Source organism: Ictalurus punctatus, chromosome 19 (genome assembly GCF_001660625.3).
Source record: "Ictalurus punctatus breed USDA103 chromosome 19, Coco_2.0, whole genome shotgun sequence".
Lineage (NCBI taxonomy): Eukaryota > Metazoa > Chordata > Actinopteri > Siluriformes > Ictaluridae > Ictalurus > Ictalurus punctatus.
The window spans coordinates 25,683,182-25,701,713 of NC_030434.2; the positions used below are offsets into that span (position 1 = coordinate 25,683,182).

Here is an 18,532-nt window from a genome sequence, read left to right on the forward strand (position 1 = left end):
GTGAGACGTCAGTGAGGCGTCAGTGAGATGTCAGTGTTGCGTCAGTGAGGCGTCAGTGAGGCGTCAGTGAGGCGTCAGTGTGGCGTCAGTGAGGCGTCAGTGAGACGTCAGTGAGGCGTCAGTGAGGCGTCAGAGAGGCGTCAGTGAGGCGTCAGGGAGACGTCAGTGAGGCGTCAGTGAGACGTCAGTGAGGCGTCAGTGAGACGTCAATGTGGCGTCAGTGAGGTGTTAGTGAGACGTCAGTGAGACGTCAGTGTCGCGTCAGTGTGGCGTCAGTGAGGCGTCAGTGTTGCGTCAGTGAGATGTCAGTGAGGGGTCAGTGAGGCGTCAGTGAGATGTCAGTGTTGCGTCAGTGAGGCGTCAGTGTGGCGTCAGTGAGGCGTCAGTGAGGCGTCAGTGTGGCGTCAGTGAGGCGTCAGTGAGGCGTCAGTGAGACGTCAGTGAGATGTCAGTGAGGCGTCAGTGAGACGTCAGTGAGGCGTCAGTGAGGTGTCAGTGAGACGTCAGTGAGGTGTCAGTGAGGTGTTAGGGAGACGTCAGTGAGGTGTTAGGGAGACGTCAGTGAGGTGTTAGGGAGACGTCAGTGAGGCGTCAGTGAGATGTCAGTGAGGTGTTAGTGAGGTGTTAGCGTGACGTCAGTAGGCGTCAGTGAGACGTCACTGAGACGTCAGTGTTGCGTTAGTGTGGCGTCAGTGAGACGTCAGTGTGGCGTCAGTGAGACGTCAGTGTGTCGTCAGTGAGGCGTCAGTGTGGCGTCAGTGAGGCGTCAGTGTGGCGTCAGCGAGACGTCAGTGAGGCGTCAGTGAGACGTCAGTGTTGCGTTAGTGTGTCGTTAGTGTGGCGTCAGTGAGACGTCAGTGTGGCGTCAGTGAGACGTCAGTGAGACGTCAGTGAGGCGTCAGTGTGGCGTCAGTGAGGCGTCAGTGAGACGTCAGTGAGGCGTCAGTGAGACGTCAGTGAGGCGTCAGTGAGACGTCAGTGAGGTGTTAGTGAGACGTCAGTGAGGCGTCAGTGAGATGTCAGTGAGACGTCAGTGAGACGTCAGTGTGGCGTCAGTGTGGCGTCAGTGAGACGTCAGTGAGACGTCAGTGTGACGTCAGTGTGTTGTCAGTGAGACGTTAGTGAGACGTTGTGTGTGGTCTTGTTTCACTGTAGATCCTGATCGGGGCGATCGTAGAGAACAGCCCGGCGGATAAAGATGGCCGCCTGCGTCCCGGAGACGAGCTGATTTCAGTGGACGGGATCTCTGTGGCGGGAAAACCTCATCGCCACGTCATCGATCTGATGCACGTGGCGGCTCGGACCGGCCATGTCAAACTGGCGATACGGAGGAGAGTGCAGCCCGCATGTGAGTCAGACTTTAACAAAGTTAAAAGGTACAAATATTACGATTAAGAAAGACGTGGCACGGCCAATAAGCCTAGTTTAAAATGGCTGCTCTAGTATTTTAATTTTCTTCTACTATTATATATTAGGGTCCAAGCACCAGGAGTGCTTCTTTTTTGGTAGGATTCTTTTTTTTTTTCATTATTCAACACATTTTTTGAGGCGCTGGAAAACTCAATAATCTTGTTGCACAGTTCTGAAGAGCGTCGGCATGGGTGAGTGCATATTACTCTTCCTCATATCTTTAAGATGTTGACATACTGATAGCACTTCCTATTAGTAACAGGAAGTGACACTCATGTAAGAGTCTCAGGTTTGTCGATATTAGATGACATTCACTATGGGTTGCCTTCACTGATACGTATTACATCACGACATCCTGCAGCCAACGTCAGTGCTTGGACCCACAACTCGCTACTCGCGACTGTGTATGAATTGTGCGGATCCGGTGTCACATCCACAGCATTTCAACTTCGACGAAAGGAAGACGACATCAAATATACAGCAAACGTGCACTATGCCGTAACACTAGATGGAATAAAATAACAGGGATGACCCAGAATAAATAAAGGTCTGCGAGTTATAAAACTGGAGTGAGATCGGGATCGTGTTTGTGTTTCTGTGCGTCCTCAGGCGAGTCGTGTCCTCAGAACGGACGCAGCCCCGGCCCCGTGTCCACCCAGCACAGCTCACCTCGGAGTGACTTCAACTCCGGAAACTTCTCCAACAGCGCCGGCGTTCCTCAAAACCACGCCCCTAACACCACGCCCTCGCAGCCCTCGGACACCGCGGCCAGTCAGGCCAGTGACGTCGTCGTTCAGCGCAAGGAGACGGAAGGGTTCGGGTTCGTCATCATCAGTTCGCTGAGCAGGCCGGAAACAGCCGCAGCTGCTGCAGGTTAGACGACGGGTTTCCCGAGCATCGGGTTTCTTTTCTTTTCTTTATTTATGCGTCTTCCCCGTGTTGGTGTGATCTCCTCGCTGGAAAAAGAGGTAACCGTGAGCCACAGTGCCGCAAGTGTAATTGAGGGTGTGATTACTTACGCCTCGGCGCTGGTCTTTATTGCTGTGTGCGCCGTGCTGATGGCTCCGACTCGGGGCAGAGGGACACTCACTGTTTACCCTGATTACTCTAACGGAGCACAGAGCTACTAACTGTGCACCGCTTCCTTTTACTGTCATGTTTCAATAATTCATGTGTGTCTACTCAGGGGCCAAGAAAGTGCACTTCCACTCTCATTTATACTACTGCACTTACAGAGAGAGAGGGGGGGGGCGGGGGGGAGAGAGAGAGAGAGAGAGAGAGAGAGAGAGAGAGAGAGAGACTTTCTCCCTACCGCTTACTTACTTATTCCCTTATCCGTTCACTCACTCATTAATTTATTCACTTATTCCCTCACTGAATCATTTCCTTACTCCCTCACTCACTCATTAACTCATCCCCCTTATTCCCCCATTCAACTAGTCAATCACTCATTCCTCACTCACTCATTCCCTCACTCACTCATTAACTCATCCCCCTTATTCCCCCATTCAACTAGTCAATCACTCATTCCTCACTCACTCACTCATTAACTCATCCCCCTTATTCCCCCATTCAACTAGTCAATCACTCATTCCTCACTCACTCACTCCCTCACTCACTCATTAACTCATCCCCCTTATTCCCCCATTCAACTAGTCAATCACTCATTCCTCACTCACTCACTCACTCACTCACTCACTCACTCACTCATTAACTCATCCCCCTTATTCCCCCATTCAACTAGTCAATCACTCATTCCTCACTCACTCACTCCCTCACTCACTCATTAACTCATCCCCCTTATTCCCCCATTCAACTAGTCAATCACTCATTCCTCACTCACTCACTCACTCACTCACTCATTAACTCATCCCCCTTATTCCCCCATTCAACTAGCCAATCACTCATTCCTCACTCACTCATTCCCTCACTCACTCATTAACTCATCCCCCTTATTCCCCCATTCAACTAGTCACTCATTCCCACACTCACTCACTCACTCACTCACTCACTCATTATCTCATCCCCCTTATTCCCCCATTCAACTAGTCAATCACTCATTCCCACACTCACTCACTCATTCCCTCACTCACTCACTCACTCACTCACTCATTAACTCATCCCCCTTATTCCCCCATTCAACTAGTCAATCACTCATTCCCACACTCACTCACTCATTCCCTCACTCACTCACTCACTCATTCCCTCACTCATTCACTCATTTATTCACTCACTCATTCACTCCCACACTCACTCACTCATTCACTCACTCACTCATTCACTCACTCACTCATTCCCACATTTACTCATTTAGTCACTCCTTCACTCACTCACTTATTCACTCACTCACTGATTCCCACAGTTATTCATTCAATCAGTCTCTCAGTTAGTTCCACGTTTACTCATTCAGCCACTCACTCACTCACTCATTCTCACTTTTAATCATTCAGCCACTCACTTATTCATTCATTCACTCATTTCCTCACTTACTTATTCAGTCAGTCACTCATTCACTCATCACCCAATTCACTCACTCACTCACTTATTCACCCCCTTACTCATTCATTGACTCAGTTACTCACTCACTCATTCACTCACTCATTCCCTCACTTACTCATTCAGTCGGCACTCATTCACTCACTCACTCTTTTATCCCGTCACTCATTCACTCACTCACACAATCACTCACTCATTTCCACATTTACTCATTAAATCAGTCAGTCAGTCCCTCACTCACTCATTCATTAACATCCTCTCACTTACGCCTTTACTGATTCACTCACTCACTCACTCATTCACTCACTCATTCACTCACTCATTCCCTTACTGATTCACTCACTCATTCACTCACTCATTCCCTTACTGATTCACTCACTCACTCACTCACTCACTCATTCACTCACTCATTCCCTTACTGATTCACTCACTCATTCACTCACTCATTCCCTCACTCATTCACTCACTCCCTTACTGATTCACTCTCTTCTACTCACTCACTCATTCACTCACTCATTCACTCACTCATTCACTCACTCATTCCCTTACTGATTCACTCACTCACTCATTCACTCATTCATTCACTCACTCATTCATTCACTCATTCACTCACTCATTCACTCACTCATTCCCTCACTCATTCACTCACTCATTCCCTCACTCATTCACTCACTCATTCACTCACTTATTCACTCACTCATTCACTCATTCCCTCACTCATTCACTCACTCATTCACTCATTCCCTCACTCATTCACTCATTCCCTCACTCATTCCCTCACTCATTCACTCATTCACTCACTCATTCCCTCACTCATTCCATCACTCATTCACTCATTTATTCACTCACTCATTCACTCATTCCCTCGCTCACTCACTCACTCACTCATTCACTCATTCACTCATTCACTCACTCATTCCCTCACTCATTCACTCATTCACTCACTCATTCACTCATTCACTCACTCATTCCCTCACTCATTCACTCATTCACTCACTCATTCACTCATTCACTCACTCATTCCCTCACTCATTCACTCATTCATTCACTCATTCCCTCACTCATTCACTCATTCCCTCACTCATTCACTCATTCATTCACTCATTCATTCACTCATTCCCTCACTCATTCACTCATTCATTCACTCATTCACTCACTCATTCACTCATTCACTCACTCATTCCCTCACTCATTCACTCATTCATTCACTCATTCCCTCACTCATTCACTCATTCACTCACTCATTCACTCATTCACTCACTCATTCACTCACTCATTCACTCATTCACTCACTCATTCACTCATTCACTCACTCATTCACTAATTCACTCACTCATTCACTCATTCACTCACTCATTCACTCACTCATTCACTCATTCACTCACTCATTCCCTCACTCATTCACTCATTCACTCACTCATTCACTCATAAAGTGGAAAAAATTAAAGTTGACAAAATCCCTAACTATCCATTGTCTGATGTACAGTGTGTGTGTGTGTGTGTGTGTGTGTGTGTGTGCTCTCGTGTGTGTGCTCTCATGTGTGTGCGTTCTCCACCCCCCCCCCCCCCCCCCCCCCCCCCGCCCTTCCCCCCCAGCGGTGCCTCATAAGATCGGGCGAATCATCGAGGGCAGTCCGGCTGAGCGCAGCGGGAAGCTGAAGGTGGGAGATCGGATCCTGGCGGTGAATAATCAGTCCATCGTTAGCATGGCTCACGCCGACATCGTTAAACTCATCAAAGACGCGGGACTGAGCGTCACGCTGCGCGTCGTCACACAGGACGGTAACGACCATGTCGAATGTCACACCTTCCTCACATTACTGTAGTGCTCTATACAACTGTGTGTGTGTGTGTGTGTGTGTGTGTGTGTCACTTTATTTATTAGTTTATTCTAATAGATGCATTTATAATAATGTAATCGATTTGTGTGCGTGTGTGGGTTTCAGAGACGAGCAGTACTCCCTCGGCTGCTAGCTCGGAGAAACCGAGTCCTCTGGCCCACCCGAGTCCGGTGGCACAGAATAACCAAGCTGAGACGGACACGCCCCCAGACACACACCCCAGCCCTGTCAATCAAACCAGCCCGAGCAATCAGACGAGCCCTGAGAGCCAGCCCACTCAGCCTGCAGCTGCCGCGGTGCAGATGTACACACACGACGGCAGGTGAGACACACACACACACACACACACACACACACACACACACAGACACACACACACACGAAGCATTGATAATAAATACATTTTGCTGAGAGTATACAGGACCAAGTAATTATAAAATGTTAGTTTTAATGACTCAGTGTTTGATCTCTGGTCTCTGATTGGCTGAGCAGTTACAGGTCAGAGGTCAAAGCCCGTCAGGACGTGAAGCCCGACATTCGACATCCCCCGTTCACTGATTACCGCCAACCGCCCGTGGACTACAGACAGCCTCCTGTAGCGGAGTACACACACACACACACACCACTGCTGGACTACAGACACACTGACCCACGCTCCTACACCATCACAGAGTACAGACACACACAGGTAAACACACACACACACACTGGACATCCATGAACAGGTGGATTTAAATGCATCCCCTTGTGAATGTGTGTGTGTGTGTGTGTGTGTATAGAATTTTGATTTCTTCACTGTGGAGTTGGAGAAGAGTGTTAAGGGTTTCGGGTTCAGTATCCGAGGTGGGCGGGAATACAAGATGGACCTGTTCGTGCTCCGATTGGCCGACGACGGCCCGGCCATCCGCAACGGCAGGATGAGGGTGAGTGACATCACTTCCTGTTTCCTTTTACAGCCATGACGGCCACAGGTTTGCACATCGCAGACAACATTTCTAACTTTACATTATTACATCACACACTGTTAGCGTTGTTCCTAGCTGCTCCCAGACTTATTACGCTCCATGTACGCAAAGCCACCTCGCTAACAATATGGCGGATTCACATGCGCTGTCTCCATGGCTGATTGGTGGGTTTGGAGATGGGATTCTGGGTAATGTAGTCCTGAAGTGAGACTTTGGCAATTAAGTGCTGTTTTGAAGTTCTTTGGGAGCATGCATATATATATATATATATCCATTGTTTAATGATCTTGTGTTTAACGATTCTATACGGCAAAATGAAATGGCCTTTTGATTACCGGAGCATTAGTGTTGAGCTCTGCGTGATCCGTGCGCGAAGGAAAATGCCTAAAATCCATTAAAGTAACAAACGAGTAAGCCGGAGCTCAGGACAAGCAGCCTGCTCGTTAGTGCTCATTAAGAGCTCTTTAAATGGAGTGGATCTCATTTATCTCACAGTATTGACAGGAAACTACATCAGCCAGAGAAACTGTGTGTGTGTGTGTGTGTGTGTGTGTGTGTGTGTGTGTGTGTTGAACCTGGAGCAGACCCTGCAGTGCTAATCTGATTCTGTGTGATAAATTACAGCGATCATGCAGGAAGAAGAGAAAGCTCCAAACGAATGAAAGGAAATTAGAGTGACATTAATTAATTAATTAATCACACCCCCCTTTCCATTGATGGACTTAAAGCCCCGCCCTCTCAGAGCTGCTCCTATTTACATATAAGCACTCGAAGACACACCCACACTTCCATCGATGGACTTAACACCCCGCCCTCTCTCACACACACACACACACACACACACACACACACACACACACTAAAGTATTTTTCAAAACACTCACACGCTCATTAGCCCATGACCTGTGTTCCTGTCAGCATGTTTCTCACCTCTGTGTGTGTGTGTGTGTGTGTGTGTGTAGGTTGGAGATCAGATCATAGAGATTAATGGTGAGAGCACACGGGAGATGACACACACTCGCGCCATCGAGCTCATCAAGTCCGGCGGAAACAGAGTGAGACTGCTGCTGAAGAGAGGGACGGGACAGGTACCGGAGTATGGTGGGTTTACACACACACACACACACACACACACATACACACAGAATGTGTATTTCAATATAATGAATAATAATAGTAATACACTAAGAAGCTTATTTTGCTCTGTAGCACGTCCTGCGGTGTGTGTAATGTTTACAGGAGTGATTCACACACACACAGATTTCCCGTGATGAACGATAACAAACACTGATGATGTAGAAACAAGTACAGCGCTTGTAGAGCCGGTATAATCCAACCCCTGCTGAAAAAACCCCCAAGTAGAAGCCATTACAGAAATTCTACTGGTTTCCACTACAAATACCATTAAAAGAATTAACAAATGTAGCGTGTTTTGGGCCATCGTCTATTAGGATTTTAATGGTTTCTATTGGTTTCCACTAGACATAAACCTGCCACCAATAGAACCCAACACATTACCAGTAGAGACCCACAAGGACCATTATAGTTTCCATTATAACCAACACAATTCCCATTATAACCATTAAAACCATTCAGATTTCTGTAATGGTTTCTATTGGGTTTTTTTTTCCCCAGCAGGGACGGTTCTCATATAACACAATATAAATAGTAAATAAATACGCACATTTAAAAATAAAAACACACGGACTCTGATGCATATCATCTCTGCGCTCACTGTAGTGATATAAACATCAGGCTCTGTACTGGAACGTGGTCAGTAATGTTTTGGCCATTCAGAGATAAATCTGTAGAGTTTATATTTCACTAAATATAAATGGATTATTTTTATTTGGAACCTGGAAACTATTTGAAATGTTTATTTTTAAAAATTGCTATTACATTTAAGTTGAGGTTATTTATAGCCCTGCTTATTAGACTGAAATTCAAATTAAACCCGTTCGACCCATTAAATATGAATATGTAAAAAATATCAAAAATATAAAAAATATAAATGATATAAGAATATAAAAAATATCAAATGAAACCCATTCGACCCATTAAATTTAAATATAAAAATATTTTTTTTAAAATATGAAATATATCAAATATAAAAAATTAAACCCATTCGACCCATTAAATATAAATATATAAAAATATAAAAATATATAAATATATAAAAAATAGAAATAATATAAAATTAAACCCGTTCGACCCATTAAATATGAATATGTAAAAAATATCACAAATATCAATATAATAAAAAAAAATATAAAATATTTTTTATAAAATATAAATAATATAAGAATATAAAAAATATCAAATGAAACCCATTTGACCCATTAAATATAAATATAAAAATATAAAAATATATAAAACATATTAAATTAAACCCATTCGACCCATTAAATATAAATATAAAAATATAAAAAAATATAAAACATATAAAATTAAACCCATTCGACCCATTAAATATAAATATAAAAAATATAAAAAATTGAAATAATATAAAATTAAACCCATTCGACCCATTAAATATAAATATAAAAATATAAAAAAATATAAAACATATAAAATTAAACCCATTCGACCCATTAAATATAAATATAAAAAATATAAAAAATTGAAATAATATAAAATTAAACCCATTCGACCCATTAAATATAAATATAAATATATAAAAAATATTATTTAAAATTTAAAAAATAAAAATATAAAAATATAAATAATATAAAATTAAACCCATTCGACCCATTAAATATAAATATAAATATATATAAAAAAATTCAATAAAAAAAAATATATATAAAAAAATATAAAAATATAAATAATATAAAATTAAACCCAATCGACCCGTTAAATATAAATATAAATATATATAAGAAAAAAATTTAAATAAAAAAAATATATAAAAAAATATAAAAATATAAATAATATCAAATTAAACCCATTCGACCCGTTAAATATGTTATTATTTAGTCTAATAACTCAATAATAAATCTAATAACTTTACTTTATACTGGATTGTGATTTTTTTTTACCACTGCAGTAATTCTTTTTTTTTTTTTAAATCACAGACCCTCCTTTAAGAAAAAGAAATCAATTCAAAATGGCCGCCACTGCTGCCGTTCTGGCAGCTCTATACACAAAATGTCGACTATATGATGTGATTTAAAGCTCCGGTTTTAGATGTATTTTCAGTCTCTGAGCCTCACGGTGTTTAAACCTGTTCACGCTTTAATCTGTCCATCTACCGGTCTGATCAGACGCATGCTCTGTGTATTTATAACAGTGTTATTATATAGTATCTACTCACTTTCTTCTCACTGCAACCTCTCCTACTGTCTCTCTCTCTCTCTGTCTCTCTCTCTGTCTCTCTCTCTGTCTCTCTCTCTGTCAGTCTAACCTGTCTAACTGCAGAATAACATGTTGATCTCCGGCTGTTGTTCTAACCCTAATGATTGGTCTAGGTTGTTACTTCCCCTCTTATAGGAATGGTATCTTCCAGCCTCTCCATGTGCATGAAAAGTGAAACGCATGGCTCCCCATATTTCTTCCTAATGGGCCAGTCTAAAGACACGGTTTGTAACAGACTTTGCAGCATGCCTTCTAACGCTAGACTTCTCATGCTGACTCACGGTGTGTGTGTGTGTGTGTGTGTGTGTGTGTGTGTGTGTGTGTGTGTGATGGAGTGAGGTTTTGATGTGTGATGAGTTTTTAGCTTAATCTGGTAGTTTGGTTTTCTACGTGTGTTTGGGGTGTTTTTATTCCTTTCCTAACAGAGATCCGGGTTTGCATTTGTCTTCAGAATGGGTTCAGCAGGTTAACTGGAAATGTCACAGAACGTTAATAATTACGCCGGGAAAGTTCCTGGTGTTCAGAGTCGGGTTATGCAGCCGTGGATTTTCCGAGCTCCGCATTCAGATTACTGAAATCACCTGCGTGTGGTTCACACCACCGAGGTTGCCAGATTGTTCTCGAGTAAGAGCGTCCGAGACGGAGTTTTTCGACAGCCTCTGGACGAGAGCTAGAGTTTTTCAACAGCGTCTAGACAAAAGCTGGAGTTTTTCAACAGCGTCTAGACGAGAACTGGAGTTTTTCGACAGCCTCTGGACGAGAGCTAGAGTTTTTCAACAGCGTCTAGACAAAAGCTGGAGTTTTTCAACAGCGTCTAGACGAGAACTGGAGTTTTTCGACAGAGTCTAGACGAGAACTGGAGTTTTTCAACAGCGTCTAGACGGGAGCCAGAGTTTTTCAACAGCGTCTAAACGAGAACTGGCATTTTTCAACAGTCTAGACGAGAACTGGAGTTTTTCAACAGCGTCTAGACGGGAGCCAGAGTTTTTCGACAGCGTCTAGACGAGAACTGGAGTTTTTCAACAGCTTCTAGACAAGAGCCAGAGTTTTTCAACAGCGTCTAGACGAGAACTGGAGTTTTTCAACAGCGTCTGTATGAGAGCCAGAGTTTTTCAACAGCGTCTAGACGAGAACTGGAGTTTTTCGACAGCGTCTAAACGAGAACTGGCGTTTTTCAACAGTCTAGACGAGAACTGGAGTTTTTCAACAGCGTCTAGACGGGAGCCAGAGTTTTTCGACAGCGTCTAGACGAGAACTGGAGTTTTTCAACAGCGCCTAGACGAAAACTGGAGTTTTTCAATAGCGTCTGTCTCAGAGATGGAGTTTTTCGACAGCGTCCAGACGAGAGTCTGAGTTTTTCAACAATGTCTAGACAAGCGCCAGAGTTTTCCAACAGCGTCTAGACCACCACCTTTAAACACAAGCACTCACCTTTAAACCTGAAACAAACCTCCGTTCAGAAAACGTGGAGACGTTGCACACCTTGTGGTCATGGAACCGTGATGTGTGTGCGGGATGTGGGAGATTTTATCACTCTTTTAATTCACTATTTTTATTGACAGAATGAATAAAGCAATGCCGATGTTTGTGATCATTGGATGCGCGGTCCTGTAGGGAGAACGCGATGGCGGTGTGAAGGAGAATCTGACCGAGCGCTCGTCTGCTCCGCTCACAGAGACACTTTAACCTCATTCGGCGTTTTATCCTTAAACACGCGTCTCCTCCGATGTCCGATATCGGCCCTTTAAAGGGACGCTATTATTAATGGACAGATTGCGTCGTACTTCCGTGTTTAATATCGGTCCTGAATGTGTTCTGAGCGTATTTACAGACAAATATAAAGTTCATGCGATGACTTAAACCTGCTCCTCTCTCGGCCCGACGTCTCGCAAGAAAAACGGAACGTTCAAGGTCAGGATCGAGCGAAACCCACATTCTGTTTTACTTACTTACTTGGACACCGCCTGCTGCAGTGCACTGTGGGATATAATGAGCTTAAATCCCTTTACGACCCGGCTCTATCTTTTCCTCCCCCGAGCCACATAAATCCATGAAATATCTCAGTCCCGTACACACTCCACAGGCAGCGGGAGCGCTAAATCACCCGCTCCCGGAGCACAGAGCACGCCGGGAATTGTGGGAATCTGTTTGCATGTCTGTGTGAATGAATTGTCCCGGGCCTCATTTGTTGGCCTGCGTCCATAAAAGTGCCAGTTTGATTTTCTGCGTGTGTGAGTGTGTGTGTGTGTGTGTGTGTGTGTGTGTGTGTGTGTGAGTGTGTGAGAGTGTCTGTCAGTGCGTATGTACACTCACACTGCCAGTCAAAAGTTTCTGAACAAAACAAAACTCTATAAATATTCTATTAAAGCCGCAGTGTTGAATTCTTTTTCTCGATCTGTAAGAGTAAGATTGTTGTTTTTGTTTTTTTATATACAAATTCGGAATATTTGAAATTTGTTTCTTTGTTTCAGACTTCCGATGAAACTTTTCCGACCCTGAAACTGGGCTTGGGCTGAAACAGAGCTGCTCGTATCCGCTCGTTTTCTTCTTCTTCTTCTTCTTCTTCTTAAACTCGTTGAATATTTATGGTTTTAATTTATGATTTTGAAGGCTTGGAAATATTTTCATGGGAATTGCAATTCACCTCACAGCCAGCAGGAGGACTGTTACATACTGCTCCTTTAAATACATGTTCTACCAAAAATACTGAAATAACTGTTTTATTTAGTGATTACACAGACATCATAATAATAATAATAATAATAATAATAATAATAATAATAATAATAAGTTGGCACGTATTCCGATGCGGTTCACCGATTCCACGGACATGTACGAAGCTTGAGTCACGGTCAGTATGTCAGCTACGACTTACTCAAAAATACGCCGGATATACAGTCGTCTTTTTTCCACCAATGAAAATCGAGCCAGTTGACACGTGAATCTGTTTTTTTTTTTAACGCTACAATATTATTAACCGCCCCTCTGTAAGCCCCGCCCCTTCCTCCAATCTCACGTTCATGGCGTTTTCCTCTCGTCTCGACTCGCTTTTCCTGTTTGAAGGACGTGCTGCCGTGGCGTCCTCGCTTTCTGTCAGGGTAAATGGTGAGCGTTTGAGTTTGTCGAACTGGGGTTATCGAGTTTTCTCTGGGGTTTTTTTTTGTGTGTGTGTTTTTTTCGCGCTCTCGAATCGGCGAATCTGCGATTGCGTGAAATAGTTCCGCGCGTGAGCTTTTAGCCGTACTCGTGTCCGACGCGTGCGAATCGAGGAGCGCTTCGGCTGAACGCGCGTCGTGATGACGTCACGTGATATTCCTCCGAATATCGCGGCGTTTGCTTGATTTTGCCTCCATTTCTGCGGTCGCACAATCCTGGAGGGACCGATTATCAGTGTCAGTCCACGTATCTGTTTGTAGAATAAAGCATGCTGTGTGATGGAGTGTAACTACTTCTTTGTGTTGTACAGTTTGTATCTGTGTGTGTGTGTGTGTGTGGGTGTGTGTGGCGATTATTTATTAGCATTCATGTTTCCCCAGCAGATAGCTCCGCCCCCTGGGATCCTAACCCTACAGCCTCCTCAAGCGTGTCGGAAGTAGCTCCGCCCCTCGAGAGCTTAACCGACCCATCGCCGTCATCCCATGTGAACCCATCTACAGAGCCACCTCACACGCCGCCGATCGCTACGGAAGCCCCCGAAAGCTGCCACCAGGGTCTTAAAGCGGCGGAGAAGGCGGGCGCGGGGTCCAGCAGGGGGCAGAACCGGCACCGGGAGGGCAGCAGAGCCAGACGCCGAAGCTCCGGTGGAAACAAGGGGCACCAGAGTCGTTCCGACGACACGAAAGCGGAACCCGGCAAGAGTCGATCCAAAGAGCGGAAACGAGACCTGCTTAAACCCCTGCGAGGCGGCGTCGAGGTCGACAGGGGTGGCGTGGAGGGCGTCGGAATCGTGCAGCAGGTCAAAGGTCAGGCGCGTGAGCCAGACAGGGGGACGGGGGAGAGAAAGACGTCCAAGAACACCAGCAGCATGGCGAGCAGGAAGGCGACCGTGTCCCCAGGGCCGTGGAAAATCCCAGGGTCGGATAAACTCCCGAGCAGCCTGCGTTCAGCCTCGTCCACCATCAGCAGATAAAACACACACACACACACACACACACACACACACACACGGTTATCTTCGATTAGCCCTGAAGTGATGATCAATAAGCCCCAAAAAACGAAAGAAAACCCCTGTCGATTCAGTTTGAATGATTTGCTCTGAAATCCTGGACCTCAGAGCCACAAAGATCCCGGATCCGTCTCCCACGACCCTCACGTCCACACGTCCCTCACGTCCCTCACGTCCCTCACGTCCTCACGCGCTCACAGACAGACACGCATTAAGTTATATTTGATTTCTAAATTATTCTTTTAAAGAGACATGACACCCACCACCTTAAAAACTGGAAGTGTGTTTTTTCTCAGAAAAGAAAGTGATGACGACGACGATGATGATGATGATGATGATGATGATGATGGATGTGTGTCGCGTCGGAGGAGAAACATCAAAACCGAACTGTCCCATGCATCAGAACCACGGCGGGTTTTATACGCACGGGGGAACAGATTCCGTCTTAACGGAGAAGAAGCAGACGACGGATGAAGGACGTAACGCAGGAGTTTATTCCCATGTGTTCTGCCTTAAAAGAAAGAAACTGCAGATATCTAATAAACACACGGATGATTAGAGAAAGACGTATATTATATTATATTATATTATATTATATTATAAACAGAGATATATATATAACATGCCACATGAATACACATAAGTGTAAATACACTCACCGCTGTTTCACTCTCAACAACACAACCTCCGCCACGCTTCCTCCTCGGAGCCGTCCGATCCGTCTCCTGCTCCCGCCTGCCGTTGTCCGTCAGCCAATCAGCATCGAGACGCTTTAGCGATCGTCGCTTCGAGTCCACGTGAATCAGAAGAAGGTTCGGGTGACCAAAAAACGCCGTTAACTTCGACTCTTTTTTTTTTTTTTTTTTTTACGCTTCAGGTACGAGAATCGGGGAATATTTACGAACTACATCGCAGTGCTAATGCTGAGGAGTCTTTCTAAAAAAAAAAATGTACAAAAAAAAAAAAAAAAATGACGTTCGGTAGCTGGGTTCCGTATACATCAGCAAAACGTTAACTTTTGACTTTCAAGAATGTCGATTCGTCACGGCTTTTTCGTGTGTTTGGAGAATTATTATTATTTTTTTTTTCAGTTGGTCGTCTGAAAGGTTTCGAATAACATCTGGGCTTAATTATCAGCTGGTAAGTTACCAAGCCTGTCCAACGAAGCATTTACACTTAGCCACACCCACACAATTCCATAAAAGGCAAATCGAGCACGGAATGGAAACTAAATGGTGAAAGAGCCTCTCCTAAGTGCTAAATATCCCAGTATTTCAGCACCTGGGCTACCACGGACTCCCTCTATCTCTTCCTGCTTTTATAAGGCGCCATTACTTTTGTCCCGATTGAACGGCTAGTTTATGGACATAAACTTGACCGAGTAAACTGCCGTATAAAATCTCAGTCGATCGGTCGAGGTTCTCATTAGCGAGTCTCCTTATATGGAAATTCCCGTATAATTTACCTCCTATAATAGACTAATCTACAGCGGATGTTTTTAGAACAGCCCCGCCCACAACGACCTCTGATTGGCTGTGAGCCATTTTCCGTAAACTTAAACAGACATAACGCCATTTTTCCTGGATTTCACCGTTTCTACGGAAATCGACGGCAAAAAAAAAAAAAAAGCGGCTTTTTTTTAACCATAAACTTCCTTATCGACATTCCTTAACCCGGAGTAATGTGTGTACTATAAACAGATCCTTATTTTCACAGGAAGGCGGGATTTCTGAAATTCCAGCTACTACGTTACTATCCGAGTCTCTATTTTCATACACAGACAAACTACAAGATACATTTAAAAACACACACACACACACACACACACACACACACATATATATAAAGAGAATTATATCATGGATGAATAGGTGATGTCGCACCTTTATTTTGCAGTTAATAAATAACAATAAAATATATTAAAATGATTTTATTTTTTCAAATGTATTCCATGATTGTGGTTTAACAATGAAGGACTGTGTTTTTGTGGCTACTTCACTTTACTTCACTTCAAAAAATATGCATTTTTTTCCCCCCTGTAATTTATTTTCATTTATTTTCTTAAATATGCAAAAATGTATTATGATGTGGGGTAAAATAAATAAATAAATAAATAAATTTAAATAAAAAAAAACATTATTTTAAAATAAAGAAATATACATAAATTCTATAGATATACTGAAATACTGATATATATATATATAAATATATCAAATAAAGAGTGCCTATGAAATGACCTGTCGTAGAAATGTACCCGCGGGATATCGACGGAAAAGTTCGATGTATTATTTTTTAAATGGTTCTCACGCTGTGATGTTTTGTTTCAGATCTCTTGCTTTATTTTTATTACTTTGAAACATTTTCTTTACAGAGGAATCCTCCGACTTCACGGTAAAGCTTTCCACAAAGCCATCAGTGCAATGTAGCAGCGTGTATCACGTCATCTCACACAGACACACACCTCTATGCGTGAGTACTGCAGATAGCGGGACAAGCTGGAAGAGGAACGTTCGTTGCACAGAGCCGGACGCTTTCGGGTTGAAAACGGGATTAGACGGAAATCTACTACCTTTAAGCGGTTATCGAGACGGTCGACGCGAAGCTCAACCAAATACCTGCAAAGTAATTCCCACCTTTACACGTGACAGCGAAAAAGACTTAGTAATATATAAACCTCCGTGTGTGTGTGTGTGTGTGTGTGTGTGTGTGTGTCTTTTATTCCTCTTCTAACACAGCAATTTACCGACGATTAAAATTTCCGATTCCTTAAAGGATGAAACTTCGTACGTTTTTATCCGTTTACGGTTGCATTTGAAGGTCGTTCCTGTTCCCACGTACGTTACAGCAGCTATAAACAGTCGTTCCTTCAGCTCAGTCTCTCTCTCTTCTCTCCCTCTTGTTCGGTTAATAAGACCAAATGAAACGCAGCTTTTTTGTTAGCGAGAAACCGTGAACTCCTCCGTACTGAAGATGTCGTAAAAACCTCTGACACTGGAGACTCCTTCCATAAATGTACAATAAACACCTCTTTGCATAAATGTCAGCTTATCAACAATTGCATACTATTTTGTATGATTTGGAGCGTCTCTGGCAACACGCTTTAAACACAGAGTATTACTTCTGCTATTATTATTATTATTATTATTATTATTATTATTATTATTAATGATGCTTGGATTTAGACCACACCCACACATATAATTGGACGTTTCACCCGTTAATATTGAGTGTATTCAATATTGAAAGAAATCACCCAATCTGGCAACACTGTCTGAAGCATCTCTCCCTGTGATGAGTCTCTGTGATAAGTCCTTGTGATAAGTCCTTGTGATGAGTTCCTATGATTAATCCCTATGATGAGTTCCTATCATGATTCCCTGTGATTAATCCTTGTGATTAGTCCCTGTAAAGAGTTCCTATGATGAGTCTCTATGATGAGTCCATGTGATGAGTCCATGTGATGAGTCCATGTGATGAGTCCATGTGATGAGTCCCTGTGATGAGTCCCTGTGATGAGTTCCTATGATGAGTCCCTGTGATGAGTCCATGTGATGAGTTCCTATGATGAGTCCCTGTGATGAGTCCATGTGATGAGTCCATGTGATGAGTCCATGTGATGAATCCCTGTGATGAATCCCTGTGATGAGTCCCTGTGATGAGTCCATGTGATGAGTCCATGTGATGAGTCCATGTGATGAGTCCTTGTGATGAATCCCTGTGATGAGTTCCTGTATCCGGAAAGTATTCACAGCACTTCACTTGTTGCACATTGTGTTATGTTACAGTCTTATTCTAAAATGGATTAAATTCATTATTTTCCTCAGAATTCTACAAACAACACCCCATAATGACAACGTGAAAGAAGTTTGTTTGAAATCTTTGCAAATTCATTAAAGATAAAAAACAAAAAAAGCACACGTACATAAGTATTCACACCCTTTGCTCAATACTTTGTTGAAGCAGCTTTGGCACCGATTACAGCCTCAAGTCTTTTTGAGAATGATGCTACAAGCTTGCACACCTATTTTTGGGCAGTTTCTCCCATTCTTCTTTGCAGGACCTCTCAGGCTCCATCAGGTCGGATGGGGAGCGTCGGTGCACAGCCATTTTCAGATCTCTCCAGAGATGTTCAATCGGGTTCGAGTCTGGGCTCTGGCTGGGACACTCAAGGACATTCACAGAGTCGTCCTGTAGACACTCCTTCGTTATCCTGGCTGTGTGCTTAGGGTCGTTGTCCTGATGGAAGATGACCCTTCACCCAGTCTGAGGTCCAGAGCGCTCTGGAGCAGATTTTCATCAAG

At 43.5% G+C, this 18,532-nt stretch overlaps 1 protein-coding gene across 9 annotated transcripts in view; it reads left to right on the forward strand.

Annotated features, from left to right (window-relative positions):
- The window catches only part of magi2a (membrane associated guanylate kinase, WW and PDZ domain containing 2a), a 163,472-nt gene that overhangs the window by 143,052 nt on the left and 1,888 nt on the right, over window positions 1–18,532 (forward strand). For 6 of the 9 annotated variants that reach the window (XM_017494141.3, XM_017494145.3, XM_017494143.3 and 3 more), the window contains 8 exons: window positions 1,156–1,348; window positions 2,020–2,283; window positions 5,503–5,688; window positions 5,853–6,069; window positions 6,240–6,435; window positions 6,527–6,670; window positions 7,675–7,813; window positions 13,603–16,591. In XM_017494141.3, the coding sequence (XP_017349630.1) occupies window positions 1,156–1,348; window positions 2,020–2,283; window positions 5,503–5,688; window positions 5,853–6,069; window positions 6,240–6,435; window positions 6,527–6,670; window positions 7,675–7,813; window positions 13,603–14,195 (1,932 nt within the window). In that variant the 3' untranslated portion in view covers window positions 14,196–16,591. The other 3 variants (XR_008398429.1, XR_008398428.1, XM_017494142.3) reach the window with 3 other exon arrangements.